This window comes from Ctenopharyngodon idella, chromosome 20 (assembly GCF_019924925.1).
Source record: "Ctenopharyngodon idella isolate HZGC_01 chromosome 20, HZGC01, whole genome shotgun sequence".
Lineage (NCBI taxonomy): Eukaryota > Metazoa > Chordata > Actinopteri > Cypriniformes > Xenocyprididae > Ctenopharyngodon > Ctenopharyngodon idella.
In genome coordinates this window covers 7,433,796-7,452,213 of record NC_067239.1, presented here as the reverse complement: position 1 = coordinate 7,452,213, position 18,418 = coordinate 7,433,796, and the positions used below count along the sequence as shown (strand labels likewise).

Here is an 18,418-nt window from a genome sequence, read left to right as displayed (position 1 = left end):
TTTAAACATATAAAGGGTTCTTCAAGACGATACAGTTATAAATAGAACTGTTACTACGTGTAAAGAACCTTTAAAGAACCATGTTTTATTTTAGAGTGTACCTATTACGTAATTCACCACGGACCAATGGTAGTTTGAAGGAGTTTACCAGCCGAAGCAAACTTTTACAGAAAGCTGTTTTGAACTCCAGAAATAAACTCCAAACAAACATTGTTTTGGACTGATTTTGTTCGAAATGACCACACCAGCTCATTCTTCGATTTCACTTGACGTATATCGGGCTTCAAAGGTGCAGTCACATTTACTATTGTTCAGGGGGCGAAATGAAGTTATTTCAATAGGATTCCACACGATCAAAAAATTTGTGTAAATGGTTCTAAAGATTCAAATTGGGTGAACTCTGACTTTCTTAATTCGATTTCTCATCACACGAAGACTTGTGATCAATAGAAAAATGATACACAACCTTTTAGCCAAATTAAAAGAACAAACTTTTTGCAGCATTGCAGGAAAGTGGAGTGGATTGTATATGTTTATATTTGGGGTGTATTATTACTTGTTGTAGGGTGAATTTCTGTTTTTAAAAATGACGCCACAGAGCATAACATCTTATCACAACCGTTGTAACGTCCAAAGAAATTTTGTGTGTTCAAAGTTTAGTGTAACCGCTCCTTGAGAGTGACAACAGATTTTGCAATGGGTTCAAGTTGGTCATGAAGATTTGCTGTGTTCACCAACAGAAAGCTTCTTGATTTGAAAGCAACTTCTGTGTGAGCAGTTGCCTATGACATTTAGTCAGAATTTCACTAATATGATCGCACCTTGAGAGAATTAAGATATCAATACTTGGAATATCTACACTATATGCTTGTCCTTCTAGGTTTGGAGACTCCAGTTTTCTTTTGTGTGTGGTCCAGTGGTCCTGAGATTGTTTTGGAACACCCTTATGGCTAGAATCTTCTTTCTAGTGTTGATTCATCTGCTGTCATTTGCGAAGGACTTAAAAAGGGATGGAACAACTGTTTCATAGACATTGGCTCCCTGGTGCTTCCTATTGCTTTCAGTTTGAGAAGGTTTGTATGTGTATGTTTAGGGGGAGGGTCACTTGTGGAACAGCTGCTGGGGTGTTTGACAGCTCACACTTCCCTCCTTAACACACACACACGTCTGCCCAGAGCATAGAGTACAATGCACAGTAAAACCTAAGACTTAAGACGTGCCAAGATTACTGTTTGTTTACAGGTCAGCAAAATAGTGACAAATTTTCCCTAGGAAGTGTTTAGACCACACAGACAATGGTTGTGCCCCCAGTTACAGAGGAAACCTTTTAGAATTCACAACCATGCCAACCTTTGCATATGACTGAAGATGATAAAACCATAAACTAGATTTTTACATTTTCTGAAGTAAATGTGAACGGTGTTTGACCCAGTCCCAAACAGTCCTAAATTGATCGCTGCCACAATAGGGTCTTCTAGGTAGTTTCAAGTTGCAACGGCTTCTTTGTTAGCACGTTGCTTTGTAGTTCCTAGTGTGTTCTGGGTGGTTGTTTTCTTAAAAATAAAGGTTTCAAAACAGGTTTTCATAGCGATGCCATAGAAGAACAATTTTTGGCTCCTCAAAGAACCTTTCAGTGAAGAGTTCTTAAAAGAATTCTTTTTTTTTTCATAGTGTGAAGAACATTTTAATAATCCTAAGTACCTTTTTTTTCTACTATAAAGAACCTTTTGTGCAATGGAAAGATTCCATGGATGTTAAAGGTTCTACATGGAACTATTGATGCCAATAAAGAACCTTTATTTATAAGCGTGTTCTGGGTGGTGGAAACAACTTTGCTAACATTTTTGAGTGGTTGTTTACATGTTGCTATGTGATTCCTAGGGTGTTCTGGGTGGTTGCAACAACTTTGATAACATTTTGCATGTTTTTTAGCATGTTGCTATTTGTGATTCCTAGGCTGTTTTGGGTGGTTGAAACAACTTTGCTAACATTTTGAGTGGTTGTTAGCATGTTGCTCTAAAGTTGCTAGGGGTTGTGATTATCTAACATGTTCTACATGGTTTCAATGCTGTTACTAGGGTGTTCTTGATGGTTAACAATTTTGCTAAAAAATTTTGAGTGGTTGTTAGCATGTAGCATGTAACTTGTCTGATAGACCTTATGTAGCCCCGCCCCTTTTCAGCACAGTTTGTATTTCAACAGCATGAAGGTAAGATCTTACAGATTTATGAATGAACCGATCTTCCCGGTCAACTGACATTTGTTATGACATCCACTTCAAACATTACAATGCTCATGATAACTTTCGTTAACTCTACAATAAGTAAATCCACTTCACCAGCTACTTACTCTTTGACAGTGATGCCATCTAAAATCTACAAAGCTACTGCAAAAATGGAAGTTCAAAGACAAAATTCTAAAGATGGCTGCTCGCTTGTTTCTCTGTCGCATAAGGTAACATATTCGGTATGATTGTTAGCACATTGATATGCTGTTCTTAGGTTGTTCTATGTGGTTGCATCATGTTTTGAGCAGTTGTTAGCACATTCATATGGCGTTAGCACATTCATAACTCATACGGCGCTCTGCGTCTTTCAAACAACTTTGCTAATCTTCTGAGAGGTTGTTAAAACATTGGTCTGTGGTCCTTAGAATGTTCTGGGTTTGTTGCTAGGGAATTGCTAAGTGGTTTTAGGGTATTCTGGGTTGATATATGTGTATTTAAAGTACAAAGCAAAAAAGATGCCACCCCAAGGTCTCTATGATATTGGTCCCTTGGTTCCTAGTAATTCTAAGGAAATATTCACTCATTTAGCATCCACTCGGCAAAAGTCTGGTCATTTAGAAAAAAATAATAGCACACCTCTCATCAAGCCGGTGATTTGAGACCTATTCATGTCCATAGCACAAACAGTTTGAGCCAACATGTGGCAAATAGTTATTTAGGGGAATGTGTATAAATTATTTATTTCATATAAACAATAGTAATAGTGATGCTTCCCTTAGCAAGCATCAGTAAATATCAAATGCCTCAAGTACTATTACATACCCATTAATATCAACCAACATCAACAAAGATCATAGATCCAAACAACAGTATGACCTCCCAGTCTTGAATACCTGACCCACTATGGTCGTCAGTGAAGTTGAGGAGCTGAGTCACATTAAGTCAATTCTTGTGGTGTAAGGTTTCTTTGCTTTGAGGAGGGGACGGCCTTGAAACCAGAACCTCGGCTGCTGAAGTGAAAGACCCTGGCCTGGCCTGTCGAAAATATCCTGGCTTCCTACCCTCAGAGATGCCTCTCATTCTCACCCCAGCTCCAAAGATCGGATCCCGCATCATCACACACTTAACCTTCTATTATTACCACTAACACAAACACACAGAAAAGGGCCAGCAGACAGACCCTGGGGGCTACAGCTGAGAGAGACCCTTGTGGCTTCAGACCAATGGAATGCCTATGAGTGTAACTTCATCCCAGGCTTGGCTGATGGGGCAATCTTCAGGATAGGGACAAGGTCATTGTGGATGTGGAGTGGGGTTATGGGAAGAGCACCTTTATATGGTGCCAATCTAGAGTGGAGATAAGTCTCTTTGCTGGCAGCACAGAGAGGGTATTATAACATGACTAATGGCATGCTTGTCACTCATTTCTTACTGGCTTCGTAATTATTGGATCAGGAATCGACAAATAAAGATGTGCACCAATGGTGTTATGGACATGACCGATACCTCAAATTACCTGGTTTGTTGAGGAGTTGTTTGCTATTACTTCTCCTCTTATGGTTTTCAATGGCAGATGATAGAACAGGCAAAACATTTCTGTAGACATACACTGAGGGAGAGATCTGAGCCATTCTAGGGCTGCATCTGAAAACCTAGGAAGCTGACTTGTTGCCTCGCTGCCCTATCAGGCAATGACTTGTAAGGCAGCGTTTGTGCATGATGGTACCTCACGAAACTGATTTCGGACAGACTTCTGAGGCAACGCAACAGTTTAATGATCTACCGCAAAATAGCGCAAGCTTTGAGAACTAAACAAATATTTAATTACTACAGTAGTAATTTCTCACAAGAAATGACACCAAAAGTGGAAAATGTTGCTTAAAAACATATTTACACACAAACTGACCAGCAAACTCAACTTTCGAACGCCATCTTTAATTTCTAGCTCAACAATCACAGAATGGATGCACAGGATTGTGAGATATCAAAGGCAGTGAAGGATACATCTATTCTGCCTTCAGAAATCGATCAGATGAAGGTATCTCAGGAAACAGGAAGTGAAGCTACCTTGAAATTGTGTCCTCCGAAGGCAGCATTTTCTAGTTTTCGGACGCAGCCTAGGGGTTCATAGCATCATAAATAAGGGGTGGGATTTTTTGACTTCTAAAATAACATTCTAACAAATTCTAAATACATTTAGAACACATTAGCAAATGCATAGGCTAAAGCAACACCTATAGCAATCACACAGAACAAGCTAATAACATTGATGTGTAGCCAAGTGTGGTGTCCCATAATCGTAATTTGTGCTCTGCATTTCACCCATCCAAGTGCACACACAAAGCAGTGCAGGGGTCTCTGAACTCGGTCCTGGAGGGCCACTGTCCTGCAGAGTTTAGCTCCAACCAGCTCCAACACACCTGCTTGAAAGTTTCTTGTATGTCTAGTGAGACCTTGAGTATCTGGTTCAGGTGTGTTTAATTGGGGTTGGAGCTAAACTTTGCAGGACCCTCAAGGAGTTTGGAGACCTCTGGAGCAGTGAGTAGTGAACACACACACACACGGAGCAGTGGGCAGCCATTTTTGCTGCAGCACCCAGGGAGCGATTGGGGGTTAGGTGCCTTGCTCAAGGGCACCTCAGTTGTGGGTATATTCATTCACCTACATTTCTTGCCGGTACCGAGACTTGAACCCACAACCTTCAAGCTACAAGTCCGACTCTCTAACCATTAGGCCACAACTGCACTCAAACACTCAAAACACCTAATGACAATACACAAATGTCATTATAAAAGGCTACATTTAACTAATTTGCAGTTTTATTGTTTATATCAAAGAAGGGCCTCTGATCTGTAAGTGTCCTTGCATGACTGGGCCTACTTAAAGAAAATTAAACTGCTGGAATCCTGTCGCCTGCAGGGAGTTTGACATCGTCACCGCTTCTTAAACCGAGTGTGGCAGAGCCCCGCTGAGAGGTGTGCTCGGCTGACATCTTTTACAGGCTCATAATAAAAACATACAGCACTCTGCCTCACTGTCTGAGGTTATTTTGGAACAGTCTTATTGACACTGAGCTGCCATTGTTGGAATGAAAAAGGGATAGAGGGATTTGAAAGGAGATCCTCATATCACAGAGAGAGCGGTTGAACTTGCACGCACAAATGGGCAAACACTACAGGAAAATGAGAACATCTGAGCTCAAGGGATTTTAGCTGAATAGAGAATTTAACAAAACTCAGATTTAAAGCAAGGGATTTCTTTGAATTAAGAAGCTCTGAAGTTATCAACATTGAACTTTGCCTAAAAAGTTTCAACTTCCCATTTTGAAAAGATTCAAAATGTACAGCTTGTTCATGTTTCACTGCAGACATCTGTATCAAAGCATCATACCTCCAGACACTGCCTGATCAGGTAACATTTTTAAGGTTTTGGACAGCCAGTCCAGAGTGCTCAGATATAGTACTATGGGATATATTACACATGTTCAAACCATTCCATACAGTCTCAGTCCTGTAGGACATTGTGATTTGCTCAGCTGAAGACTTTGACTCTAATTACAGAATATTTAAATGGTAATTATCAGATCTAAACAATGGTAGCACTATATTTTAGTCCTGTTCCCCATGTACATACTATGTACTTATTAAAGTACTTGCAATAACTGGGTAATAACTAGGTACTAACCCTGAACCTACCCCTAAACCTAGCCTTAACCCATGTAGTTACCTTCTACTACAGTACTTTCTTAGGTAAGTACATTGTAAGTACATAAGTGCACATGCTGTAAAATAAAGTGCATCCTAAACAATAGACGGATTAATACTTTTTTTGTCTATACTGCTTGGTCAAGTTAGAAGGGTGCCAGCTGTTCTCAACACATGAGGTTCACCATATTCAGCTGCTGACTTCAATCACAGAAGAGAACAAAAGACCCAGTTGGCTATCACTTGTTGTTTCACCTTAAATGGATCCTAACCTTTCACTCATGCGCAAATGGTCATATGAGACAAGACACCCAATAGGTGACAATGCGAATTGCAAAAGTAATTGTGTTTCACTTCAACTGTTCCTCACATTACTGATTGGCAAGATCCCATCTAACAGGGAACGTTCTCAGAACTTTGAATGTTCTGGCAAGGTTGTCTCAAAGATATGAACATTCTTCCAGTAACGTTAATAGAATGTTCCTTCAAAGTTATCTGGTCTTTAATAATGCTCTAAAAAAAAAAAAACCATTTTCATAACTTAATGGGAATGTTAGCAAAATGTAGCTGGGATTTGACACTTGCAGTCGGGGGATAAGCTTAAAAAAAAAAAAAAAAACGTCAAGTGGGACGCTTTCTGCTTCCCACTGTGTTTGATTTCTTTAGACAAAGTGTAAAGATGTAATATTTGCCAGACAAACATATGTTTGAATTTTTAATGTAGCAATAAGAAACAGTTTTCATTGAATAGGTAATACTACACAAGATTTTTTATTTTTATGGCATATGTTACAGTGACACGTCTCAAGTCGGACAAAATTTCTAACCAACATGCACTGCTTCAAGTCATACACCGGAGCATGAAGATGAACACACTTATCAGACTGTTTCTAACAGGTTTCTCTCTCCCCATCTGCTTTTGGTCAGACAAACAGATAGCCACACCCCAACCTCACACAATTGGTTAACCTGTTGCTCTGTTAGTGGAACCAACTATGGGAAGTGAATAATTTCTGTGAATCAGTTCAATCTGTTTGTTTCTTATATTTAAAGAAAAGTTTCAAAAATCGATTCAGTGATTCTTTGACCATCATGTTGTCCTTGGCTGGCATATTCCAATAAAGCCAAATGTAGGCACATATTACTGTTTTGCATTTTATTCTATTTCTGTTTATTATTAATAATAAAGGTGTTTATATGTGTCCTAAAGCTCAGTTTGTTGTAGGCTCACAAAACATAAAAGCATTTTAAAACCTACATAATTTGCATTTACATTAAACTTATAGCTGTTAACTCCAGAACTGCTTGGATTCAGGCCGATTCCTGAACGGTTTTGTGAAAATTAAAAGATTAATTCACAAATAGACCTATTTTTGATTGTCTTTGCATATTCAAGTGGGATACAAGAAGGTACTTTAGTTTACACACTTTAGCATTAACCTATACACTTTTAAGTATATAGGACATGAACAAAACAGTTCAGTTGCTTAAGAGTTGAACACGAAAATCTAAATTTAAAAACAAAAACACACTGATCATACCAAATTCTGAATCAGCATAGTGGGTATTAGTGAAGCCATTAGTTGTTGCACTAATGACCTGCCAGTTGTGAGTTGCATGTTAAATGTTCATCTGCTTGGCAGGACAATATCCACTCGTTGGTCTGGGTCATGCATTAAAGAGCAAGAAAGCAATACATAACTATGAAATTATGTCGCTTGAACAAGCATTTGTGGATATATTTGACGGAATAAACAAAATCCCTTTGTCTCGCCACAAAACATCATTAGCCGACATTTAACAATGTATTTGACCTAAATGACTCGATGATCCTATCAGAGTAGTCATGGCAGATAGAGACTTTTCATTGGATTAGACTTTGTGTTAACCTCCTCAAGAGAAATGTAAATGATGAGAACAAAGCTTAATCTGAGGGTGACCTAGAATGTAACTTGAATACTGATAAGTGTGAACTAGCCCACAACCGATTTATGACATGACATGTGATATTGAAAGTATCTTGTGAAGGATTAGGTTGGTTGATTGTTGAATGAAGAAATCAATGTGTCATGAGTGGAAAAAAACAACAAACAAAAAACTTCTGGCTATGCAAAAACTCATCTGAACCCTCACATATATCCCTAAGATGTGAACCCTACAACATTTCGTGTTGTTGTTTTGTTTGTTTTTTCATAAAAAAGCATAGCAAAACCAATCAGAGATTAATAAAGGCCTACCATTAAAACTCGGCGTAACAGAGAGGTCAGTGCGTCCAGTGAGGTGAATTTGTTCCCAGGTAGAGACACTTATTAAACTTGAATAAGGTACACAGAGTGATTTCCTGTTACCAACCAGGCATTATTTTGATTGGACTTTGGGTTGCTGAGGTAAATAAATAAATAAACACTCCTAATTCCAGGAAATATTTGGTTAGATTGCAAAAATGAAATGAATCATAGGATTTTTTCCACCCAGTTTCCTACTTAAATTCTGAACTCTCAACTCACATGACCTGTAGGCTACTGAAGGAAACTATGGATTCAAGGAAAGAAGTTTACAAATAGTTATTGATTATAAGTCATGTATAAAAAGTGATTATATGCCTATGGCTATTATATAGGATATAAATTTATTTAAGCCATACTGTGCTAATCTGTTTGGTAGGTAGCTTGGTAAAAGTCATAAGGATGTATCATTTCCCCTGCAATAGACATTTGCGGGCCACCATACGTGCCAATTACTTTTATAAATTGTTAAGAGTGAGAAAGCACATTACACCATCTAGTGGATAAAGATGGAACTACTGCAAATGACATCACACTATGATCACCATTCTGTAATTACTAAATAAAAAGTAATGACTGAACAAAAACAAGACAGTGCTGCAAATGCCTTCACTCAATTTATGGTTAAATAAAAAAAAAAAAAACACCCACACTATGAGTTGGATCATAACCAACTAAATTTCAATGTTTTATTTTAATTCCTTTCTTATTCAAACTTCTACACATCAACTTTACCAAAATTATATGGCTTCATGACAAGCTGTAAAATTATATAAAAATTTAGCAATAAAATAAAATTAAGAACATTAACATAACATCAACATAAAGAACAACAACATGCCATTAAACATTATTAACAATAATTCTAGGTTCAAAATCCAGGCTGTTTCTAAATTTGTAAAGACAAATCAAGACAAAAGTTACTTAAAGAATCTACATCGAAAACAACTGATTCACAGTGAAATCACTTTTGCTTGGGTCATAGAGCTGGATAGATTAATTACAAATAACTGTAATCAGTTACTGATTCCAAATTACATGACAAAAATTGTAGTTAGTGACGAAATCCATTACATTACACATTTAAGGTAATGTAATCTGACTACTTTTTAATTACTTTTAGATTACTTTTGACCAAACTCATTTATCACATTGATTTGAATAGGATAATCTGGTATAATCTGATAATCTGATATAAAAAAAAAAACAAAGAGAAAGAAAATATATTCCATTCTTTATCAACATAAAGTGTATTAAATATTGCATTAATTCAGGGTTTCCCAGACTGGGGTTCGTGAAGGAACTGCAAGGGGTTCATGAGTTTAATGAAAAGCTATTACATAATGAAATCATACAAATTTTAACATTTAAAAGAAATAATTTTAAAATAAAAAGCAATCAAAATAAAACACTAATATATATATATATATATATATATATATATATATATATATATATATATATATATATATGTATGTTTAGCTGACAAAAAAGTTGGGGAATCCCTGCATTGCAATGTGTTCTCGACATTTTGCAATGCTGCAATGTCGAGAAAACACTTCTTAAAAGTGAAATGATTTCTGTAAATCCAGTGATCAAATGTGTGGGTCTCTGTTTTCAGTGATATTCCACAAACCTGGAGGACCCTCTGAATGTATATAAGCAGTAGGCTTTTTTAGAAAGAAAAATTTAAAAGAAAAAAAAAAAAAATAGTGGGGAGAATCAATGAATTATGAATAACTAATGAAATCAATGAAATATGAACTGTAGTCTGATTAGGAGCATTTTAAAATGTAATATAATCTAATTACAAGTACTTAATTTTTGGAATCTGATTATGTAATCCAGATTACATGTAATCAGTTACTACCCAGCTCTTTTTTGGGGGGGGCTACTCTTGAGGTAACACTTTTACCTGTGGGACAGCATGTGTGTTTTCAGATGATGGGGCAGCGTGAAGGTCTTCTGACACCGTGTGCACTGGAATGGCCTTTGGCCGGTGTGTGTAACACTGTGTCTCTTCAGTTTAGATGGCGCATTGAAGACTTTTAAGCAAATGTCACACTGGTGGGATTTCCTTATTTTCTTTTCAGGGTATCTGTTTGCACATTTATGTGCATATAATGCTGTTACCGTGGAAAAACACTGACTACAGTCAGGACAAATGGGTAAGTCATGTGGAGGGTCGGTAAAGCATTTACCTGGATCCTGAAAGTCCAAATGCCCCACATCAACTTCTTCTCCGAGTTTGGTAATGTCGGGTTTCTGTTGATACTCATCTGAATGGGGCACGTAAGAATCAGGGACATATTTAACAATGTCAAAGTCCACAAAGGCAGAATCTTCAATATCATCCATGTGATGTGACCATTTTTCCTCAGTTCTTGGTTCGGTAGGAAAATGACAAAGAGATGAGTCAGTTTTGGGTGGACAGTCACTCACCCTGCCGAAAGGCACAATGTCAGATGGCTTTTTCTCAACAAGCCCCGAGATGTCAGTTTTATGTGTCAGTTCCCAAACAGATTTGTTGTTGCACTGGAAAACATCCTCTGACTTGATCTGAACATTCTCTAGGAGACTAGTACCGTTTGAGAAAAACACACCTGAATCACTGCAGTCACCATTCATTGTTTGAGATGGCATATTATCTGTGACCATATTTTGATCTTTGTATGCTGGAGAAAAGTCTTCAGCTCCATCTTGTGAGGAGATTTGAACATCTTGGTCTTTACAAATCGCAGTATTACCAAAAGAAACCGTATGCTCTTGTTCCAAATGACCTGAAGTTATGTCCTGACCCTTTTTTTTGTGGATCTTCTGGTGGCACTGTAAATAAGACAGCTCTCTAAATGATTTTGAGCACATGTGGCACTTAAATGGTCTGAAATCTGTGTGGCTCAAAATATGTCTAGAGAGCTTGGAAGGATATGGAAAGTTCTTCAGACAAATGCAGCACTGATGCGCACCTTTATGTTGGCGCTTAAGGTACGATGGGCTGGAGAATGCGATCTGTGCCTCAGAATTTATCAATGTGTCAGAGCTCTTAATCTCTACAGTACTTGACTCTGTCAAGGGGACATTTTGGTTAAGCTTGCTTTTGCATTCAAGCATTTCATACCTTTTGGTGTCTATAGAGTCAAATATCTGAGGTAAAGACACATTACCGCCATCCGGTTTGCGGTTATTTGTAGCATATAAAGCTCCAGGTGTTGAACATTCGGTACCATATTTCTGCGACACTCCATGCAACCTAGAAGGGTTGTTTTTTTCTCCTGTATGTATCTTGAGGTGTTTATGGAAACAACCGGCCTCCTTGAATGACTTTCTGCAGATCGTGCAAGTGTAAGGCTTAACATCGGAATGAATGAACAGATGTCGAGTTAGTTTAGAAGGGTAACTGAATATCTTCCAGCATATTTTACACTGATTTCCAGTTTTCTTTTTGAGTGGAAGTGGACACATGAGATGAGAAGACATGGATACTGGAGGGATCCTTTTTTCAGCAATTGTGACTACATCTGGTGATGAAGAGCTCAATCCCGGTTTAAAACACCTACCTTGAATATCACTTGAAGCATCTACTGTGGTAGCTACCACACCTCCCTCAGAATTCTGCTGGACTGTTTTCTCTCTTACCTGCATATCACTCAAAATAGAGTTGCATTTCGGTCTAAATTCTTCCTTACACCTGTGATCTTTCAAGTGGTGTTTTTGTCGGAAATCTTTAAAGCACACAGAGCATTTGAAAGGCTTTTGATCTGTATGAATCAGAATGTGACGCCTGAGTTTTGATGGGGCTTTAAAGCATTTTAAACATACAGGGCACCAATGTCCCTTTTTATTTTTTGAACCACTTTCTGAAACATTTTTGCTAATTTCAACACTAGTGGTACCTGAATTAGTATCGATTAAGTCTACTGCAGCTGGCTTTTGATTATCTGTTGAATTTGTATCGCTTTGGCTAGTAAGATGTTTTGGAGAGTAAGATCTAACTGTTCCACTAAGGCCAAAACACATTAAGTGTTTTAAGCTTGAATTAGACACTTGATTACAGGGCACACTGTTGTTTCTCTGGCTCTGGAGTGATGGTGTCTTCCGCTTCACAGGGTTAGTGTGAGTTCTGAGGTGTGCTTTTAGATGATAGACATGCTTGAAACCACGGCAGCATATGGAACACTGAAAAGGTCTCAGATCCGTGTGAATAAGGCAATGCCTTTTTAGTTTGGATGGAGCACCAAATCGTTTATGACACACGGGGCAAACTCTTTTCTTTCCACTACAATTCTCAGTGATACTTTGCAACACCTTCGCATTTGCATCCTTGTCCTCACTTTGTGTTGTGAAACTGGGCTCTTGTTTCTTCTCAAATTCTTGGTTTTCCTCCATCCACTGACCCTCTGAAGTTTTGGAAGAATATGCAAAACTTGAATTGGTATCGCTTTGGGCAGTTAGATGGTTTGGAGAGTAAGATCTAACTGTTCCACCAAGGTCATTACACACAGAGTGTTTTAAGCTTGAATTAGACACTTGATTACAGGGCACACTGTTGTTTCTCTGGCTCTGGAGTGATGGTGTCCTCTGCTTCACAGGGTTAGTGTGAGTTCTAAGGTGTGATTTTAGATGATAGAGATACTTGAAACCACGGCAGCATATGGTACACTGAAAAGGTCTCTGATCTGTGTGAATAAGGAAATGCCTTTTTAGTTTGGATGGAGCACCAAATCTTTTATGACACACGGGGCAAACTCTTTTCTTTCCATTACAATTTTCAGTGACATTTTGCAACACCATCGCATTTGTATCCTTGTCCTCACTTTGTGCTGTGATACTGGGTTCTTGTTTCTCCTCAAGTTCTTGGTTTTCCTCCATCCTTTGACCCTCTGAAGTTTTGGAAGACTATGCAAAACTTGTTCCAGTGTGAAGGTCAAAACCTCCCTCATTTAGAAGGGAAACTTGCATCTGAGTTGGCATCTGGCTTGAAAAGTTAGGCATTCTCTTCATGCACTGCAAAGACAGATCAATGTTATGCACTGGTTCTTAAACACATATTCCTTCAAATACATTTGTTTTCAAAGGTACAAAGTCATTTGTATGTTTTTGTCAGCCTTGTATTTATCTATTTTGATGTCCTGGGGTCCATTCTTCATACCTCGCTTACTATATCTGAGATGATTTGACAGATGCCAGATCTTATAATTGTGATAACACTTGCTAATTTGTTTCTTCAAACAAATTTGTGGATCTGATTAAAATATCTGGATTAAGTTCACTGAAAATACTGCACATTCTTGTGTTCCTTGAAAAGGGCAGATACTCGAAACTCAAAACCACGATCAGCAATGCAGCGATTTGGCTGGTGGCAAGACAGCAATGTAATGACAACATATAATTAAAAAAGACACCTGATGAAAAACTTGATGAATTTCTGGACCTTTACAAGGAAACAGCCAAGCGACCAAAATGACATAAAAGTTATAATAGATAAATGAAATGTGCACCGTTGTTGTTTTTTTGTTTTTTTTTTTAAACGTGATTCCCATTTATATTAATTTTTAGTATTTGTACAGGCTTCACATTTTTATTTCAATGTTGTAATTAACAATGCATTTATTTTTTTTCTTTGAAGCAAATTTGTTATGTGCCAGCATTAATTTAAGTTTCTTAAAGGATTAGTTCACTTCTGAATGAAAATTTCCTGATAATTTACTCACTCCCCATGTCATCCAAGATGTTCATGTCTTTCTTTGAAAAGAAATTAAGGTTTTTGATGAAAACATTACAGGATTATTTTCCTTATAGTGGACTTCAATGGTCTCCAAACGGTTGAAGGTCAAAATTAGTTTTAGTGCAGCTTCAAATGGCTTTAAACGATAACAGAAGATGAATAAGGGTCTTATCTAGCAAAACGATCGGTCATTTTCTTAAAAAAACCCAACTGTATATGCTTTATAAACACAAATTATCACCTTGCAAGTGCTTCCGCTTTCCGTATTCTTCAAAAAGCTTACGCTGTATGTCCTATGCCTTCCCAATTCCACTTACTGAAAAAATGGAACTGGCGCCGCGTTGTTCCGTAAGTTGAATAGGGAAGGCGTATGACATACAGCGTAAGCTTTTTGAAGAATACGGAAAGTGGAAGCACTTGCAAGGCGATCATTTGTGTTTATAAAGCATACAGGTGCTGGTCATATAATTAGAATATCATCAAAAAGTTGATTTATTTCACTAATTCTATTCAAAAAGTGAAACTTGAATATTATATTCATTCATTACACACAGACTGATATATTTCAAATGTTTATTTCTTTTAATTTTGATGATTATAACTGACAACTAGGAAAATCCCAAATTTAGTATCTCAGAAAATTAGAATATTACTTAAGACCAATACAAAGAAAGGATTTTTAGAAATCTTGGCCAACTAAAAAGTATGAACATGAAAAGTATGAGCATGTACAGCACTCAATACTTAGTTGGGGCTCCTTTTGCCTGAATTACTGCAGCAATGCGGCGTGGCATGGAGTTGATCAGTCTGTGGCACTGCTCAGGTGTTATAAGAGCCCAGGTTGCTCTGATAGTGGCCATCAGCTGTTCTGCATTGTTGGGTCTGGCATATCGCATCTTCCTCTTCACAATACCCCATAGATTTTCTATGGGGTTAAGGTCAGGCAAGTTTGCTGGCCAATTAAGAACAGGGATACCATGATCCTTAAACCAGGTACTGGTAGCTTTGGCACTGTGTGCAGGTGCCAAGTCCTGTTGGAAAATGAAATCTGCATCTCCATAAAGTTGGTCAGCAGCAGGAAGCATGAAGTGCTCTAAAACTTCCTGGTATACGGCTGCGTTGACCTTGGACCTCAGAAAACACAGTGGACCAACACCAGCAGATGACATGGCATCCCAAACCATCACTGACTGTGGAAACTTTACACTGGACCTCAAGCAACGTGGATTGTGTGCCTCTCCTCTCTTCCTCCAGACTCTGGGACCCTGATTTCCAAAGGAAATGCAAAATTTACTTTCATCAGAGAACATAACTTTGGACCACTCAGCAGCAGTCCAGTCCTTTTTGTCTTTAGCCCGGGCGAGACGCTTGTCTGTTGTTCAAGAGTGGCTTGACACAAGGAATGCGACAGCTGAAACCCATGTCTTGCATACGTCTGTGCGTAGTGGTTCTTGAAGCACTGACTCCAGCTGCAGTCCACTCTTTGTGAATCTCCCCCACATTTTTGAATGGGTTTTGTTTCACAATCCTTTCCAGGGTGCGGTTATCCCTATTGCTTGTACACTTTTTTCTACCACATCTTTTCCTTCCCTTCGCCTCTCTATTAATGTGCTTGGACACAGAGCTCTGTGAACAGCCAGCCTCTTTTGCAATGAACTTTTGTGTCTTGCCCTCCTTGTGCAAGGTGTCAATGGTCGTCTTTTGGACAACTGTCAAGTCAGCAGTCTTCCCCATGATTGTGTAGCCTACAGAACTAGACTGAGAGACCATTTAAAGGCCTTTGCAGGTGTTTTGAGTTAACTAGCTGATTAGAGTGTGGCACCAGGTGTCTTCAATATTGAACCTTTTCACAATATTCTAATTTTCTGAGATACTGAATTTGGGATTTTCCTTAGTTGTCAGTTATAATCATCAAAATTAAAAGAAATAAACATTTGAAATATATCAGTCTGTGTGTAATGAATGAATATAATATACAAGTTTCACTTTTTGAATGGAATTGGTGAAATAAATTAACCTTTTGATGATATTCTAATTATATGACCAGCACCTGTATACATTTGTATTTTTTTTAGAAAATGACCGATCGTTTTGCTAGATAAGGCCCTTATTCCTCGTCTGGTATTGTTTAAAGCCCTTTGAAGCTGCACTGAAACTATAATTTTGACCTTCAACCGTTTGGAGAGACCAATGAAGTCCACTGTAAGGAGAATAATCCTGGAATGTTTTCATCAAAAACCTTAATTTCTTTTTGACTGAAGAAAGAAAGACACGAACATCTTGGATAACATGGGGGTGAGTAAATTATTAGGAAAATTTTATTTGAAAGTGGACTAATCCTTTAAGGGTCAAAATCAAGTTATCTGCATCTCCTGCGCTGCATCGAGCCACTCCCATAATACCTGTCACCACTCAAGTTAATCCATGGCACAGATTAACTGTACAGCGTGTGTAAGACTCCAATAAAATGATAAATTGAATAACAAATAAATCTCTCAATCAGTCAAACTAACTGTGTCTACAGTATTATACTACACAACATTTTATTATTATTTTCAAATTAATTTAATGTTATTATTTTAAATTATTATTGCCCCTGGTTCAGTAAGGAACTAAATAAAGTAGCAGTGGCTGGGATAGATTTGAAGTATCAACACCGCTAAAAAGATGCAATCTAATCCTGTTTACACGAAATAAGCCTGCTCCCGAGCAGATTTAAGCTTACAGACCTGTTCCTATGATAGCAAGTCCAGGATGAGCGTCGAAGAACCAAACAATCCAAGATCATGCCAAATCGTCAACAATCAAACTAACTAAATTAGCGACTTACGAAGAATGGACCCCAGGGCTGGGACATCTAGTTTGCAAGGAAAGCCTTTCCATTACATGTAGGTTTGGTTTTTCTCAATTAGTAATAAGATTTAAACATGGTGTACATTTTTTCAAGGTTGCCTCAGAAATTATTTTGTGAGTGCACTCTCTATAAAATATTTTCCAAACTTTATGTAGTCATTACATCATGGAAATTTAAAAAGTACACCGCAAAGTACGTACCTCATGCAAATGAATGAGTGTAATTGGTCAGAAACGGTTTTATTCTTAAAGGGTTAGTTAACCCAAAAAATGAAAATTCTGTCATTAACTACTCACCCTCATCTCGTTCCAAACCCGTAATGAGACTTGATCGCTTTATATGATGAACAGATTTAATTTAGGCTTTTATTCACATTCACATGCATTTTCTAACGACATGAGGGTGAGTAATTAATGACAGAATTTTCATTTTTGGGTGAACTATCCCTTTAAGTAATCAAGTAAAAATTTAAGCTTAAAAGCTACTTACTGATTAAATTTGTTGGCAATCCTTAAACAAGAGTTTATAAAACAATATACATTTATAAATGTATGTACACACACGCGCGCGCAGCAGTAATTTACTAATAGGTAAAATTTTGCAGGGGCGACATTAAAACGAAGTGGACACGGGTTAAACCTTAAGTATGAATTAAGCAACACTTTAGCAATTATTTCCCCTTACCTGCAAGAATTTCGTGATGTTAAAACGAGAGAAGGTTGCTTATCTTGCCATCTGACAACCACAACATGCTTTCCACCATATAAATACAGCCGTCAGGAAACAATCCTTTTGCAATGGTTCCGTCCTCGCGCTATGGGCTCAGACACGCTGCTGGTTACAGTTAGGCTTTTATTAATTTATTTGTGTGAACTTTTTATGTCCAACTAATACCAAGTTACCACAGTTTTATCTTAAAAGCAATTCATAACATATAGCTTTAACCTATTATACTGATAAAGGGTTATAATAATAATAATCATAATAATAACAATCATAATACTACTACTAACAATAATAATCATAATAATACTACTAATAATAATAATGATGATATTATTATTATTGTAAATACATGCATACATACATAACTAAATATGAAAATGATGGGCAACCAGATCCACTATTGTATCCCATATCGCAATAATAACTTTAACATTTGCAGTTCTACAGCACACTTTGCCTGAGAAGGCTTTGTCAGTTAGCCTACTTAAGGTAGTGTTTTCCATCACTGCTTTCAAATGTGATTTAGGCCTATTTTATTTTAAATAAAATGTGTTAGTTACAATCTTGATATTACAGACAACGAATTCTTACAGACAGAGCTTCACCACTAGATGACAGTGTTAAGCTGTATGGCAGGATGAAGGCGCAGACATGGTTTGTTAGACGTGGTTAGTTCAGCTACGTGTAACCCTGTATAAGGTGGGTTTAGTTAAATAAATATCGTTATATATAACAATATCCATCTCAGACAGAATGCAATTTAAAGCATTAAAACATTTAAAAAATAAATCAATAAAAATAATTCCTCGTGGGCACAACAAACCACAGTGTAATTTCTGCAGTTTGCCTAAATGTAAATCCTTAATTCGTGTCATTTGCTGTAGCCTAAAACATCTT

The 18,418-nt window shown here is 37.5% G+C and overlaps 1 protein-coding gene across 1 annotated transcript; it reads right to left on the bottom strand.

Moving 5' to 3' along the window:
• Nucleotides 1-8,891: 8,891 nt before the first annotated feature.
• znf770 (zinc finger protein 770) lies at nt 8,892-17,600 on the bottom strand. The gene is made up of 2 exons (XM_051873980.1): nt 17,480-17,600; nt 8,892-13,220 (listed from the first exon to the last, which is right to left on the bottom strand). Exon 2 carries the CDS (start codon nt 13,083-13,085, stop codon nt 10,128-10,130), a length of 2,958 nt encoding a protein of 985 aa, XP_051729940.1. The 5' UTR covers nt 13,086-13,220; nt 17,480-17,600; the 3' UTR covers nt 8,892-10,127.
• Between the last annotated feature and the right edge of the window lie 818 nt (nt 17,601-18,418).

Coding starts and splice junctions, on each gene's coding strand:
- znf770 (XM_051873980.1), bottom strand. CDS start 13,085: ATGGAGGAAAACCAAGAACTTGAGGAGAAACAAGAACCCAGTATCACA.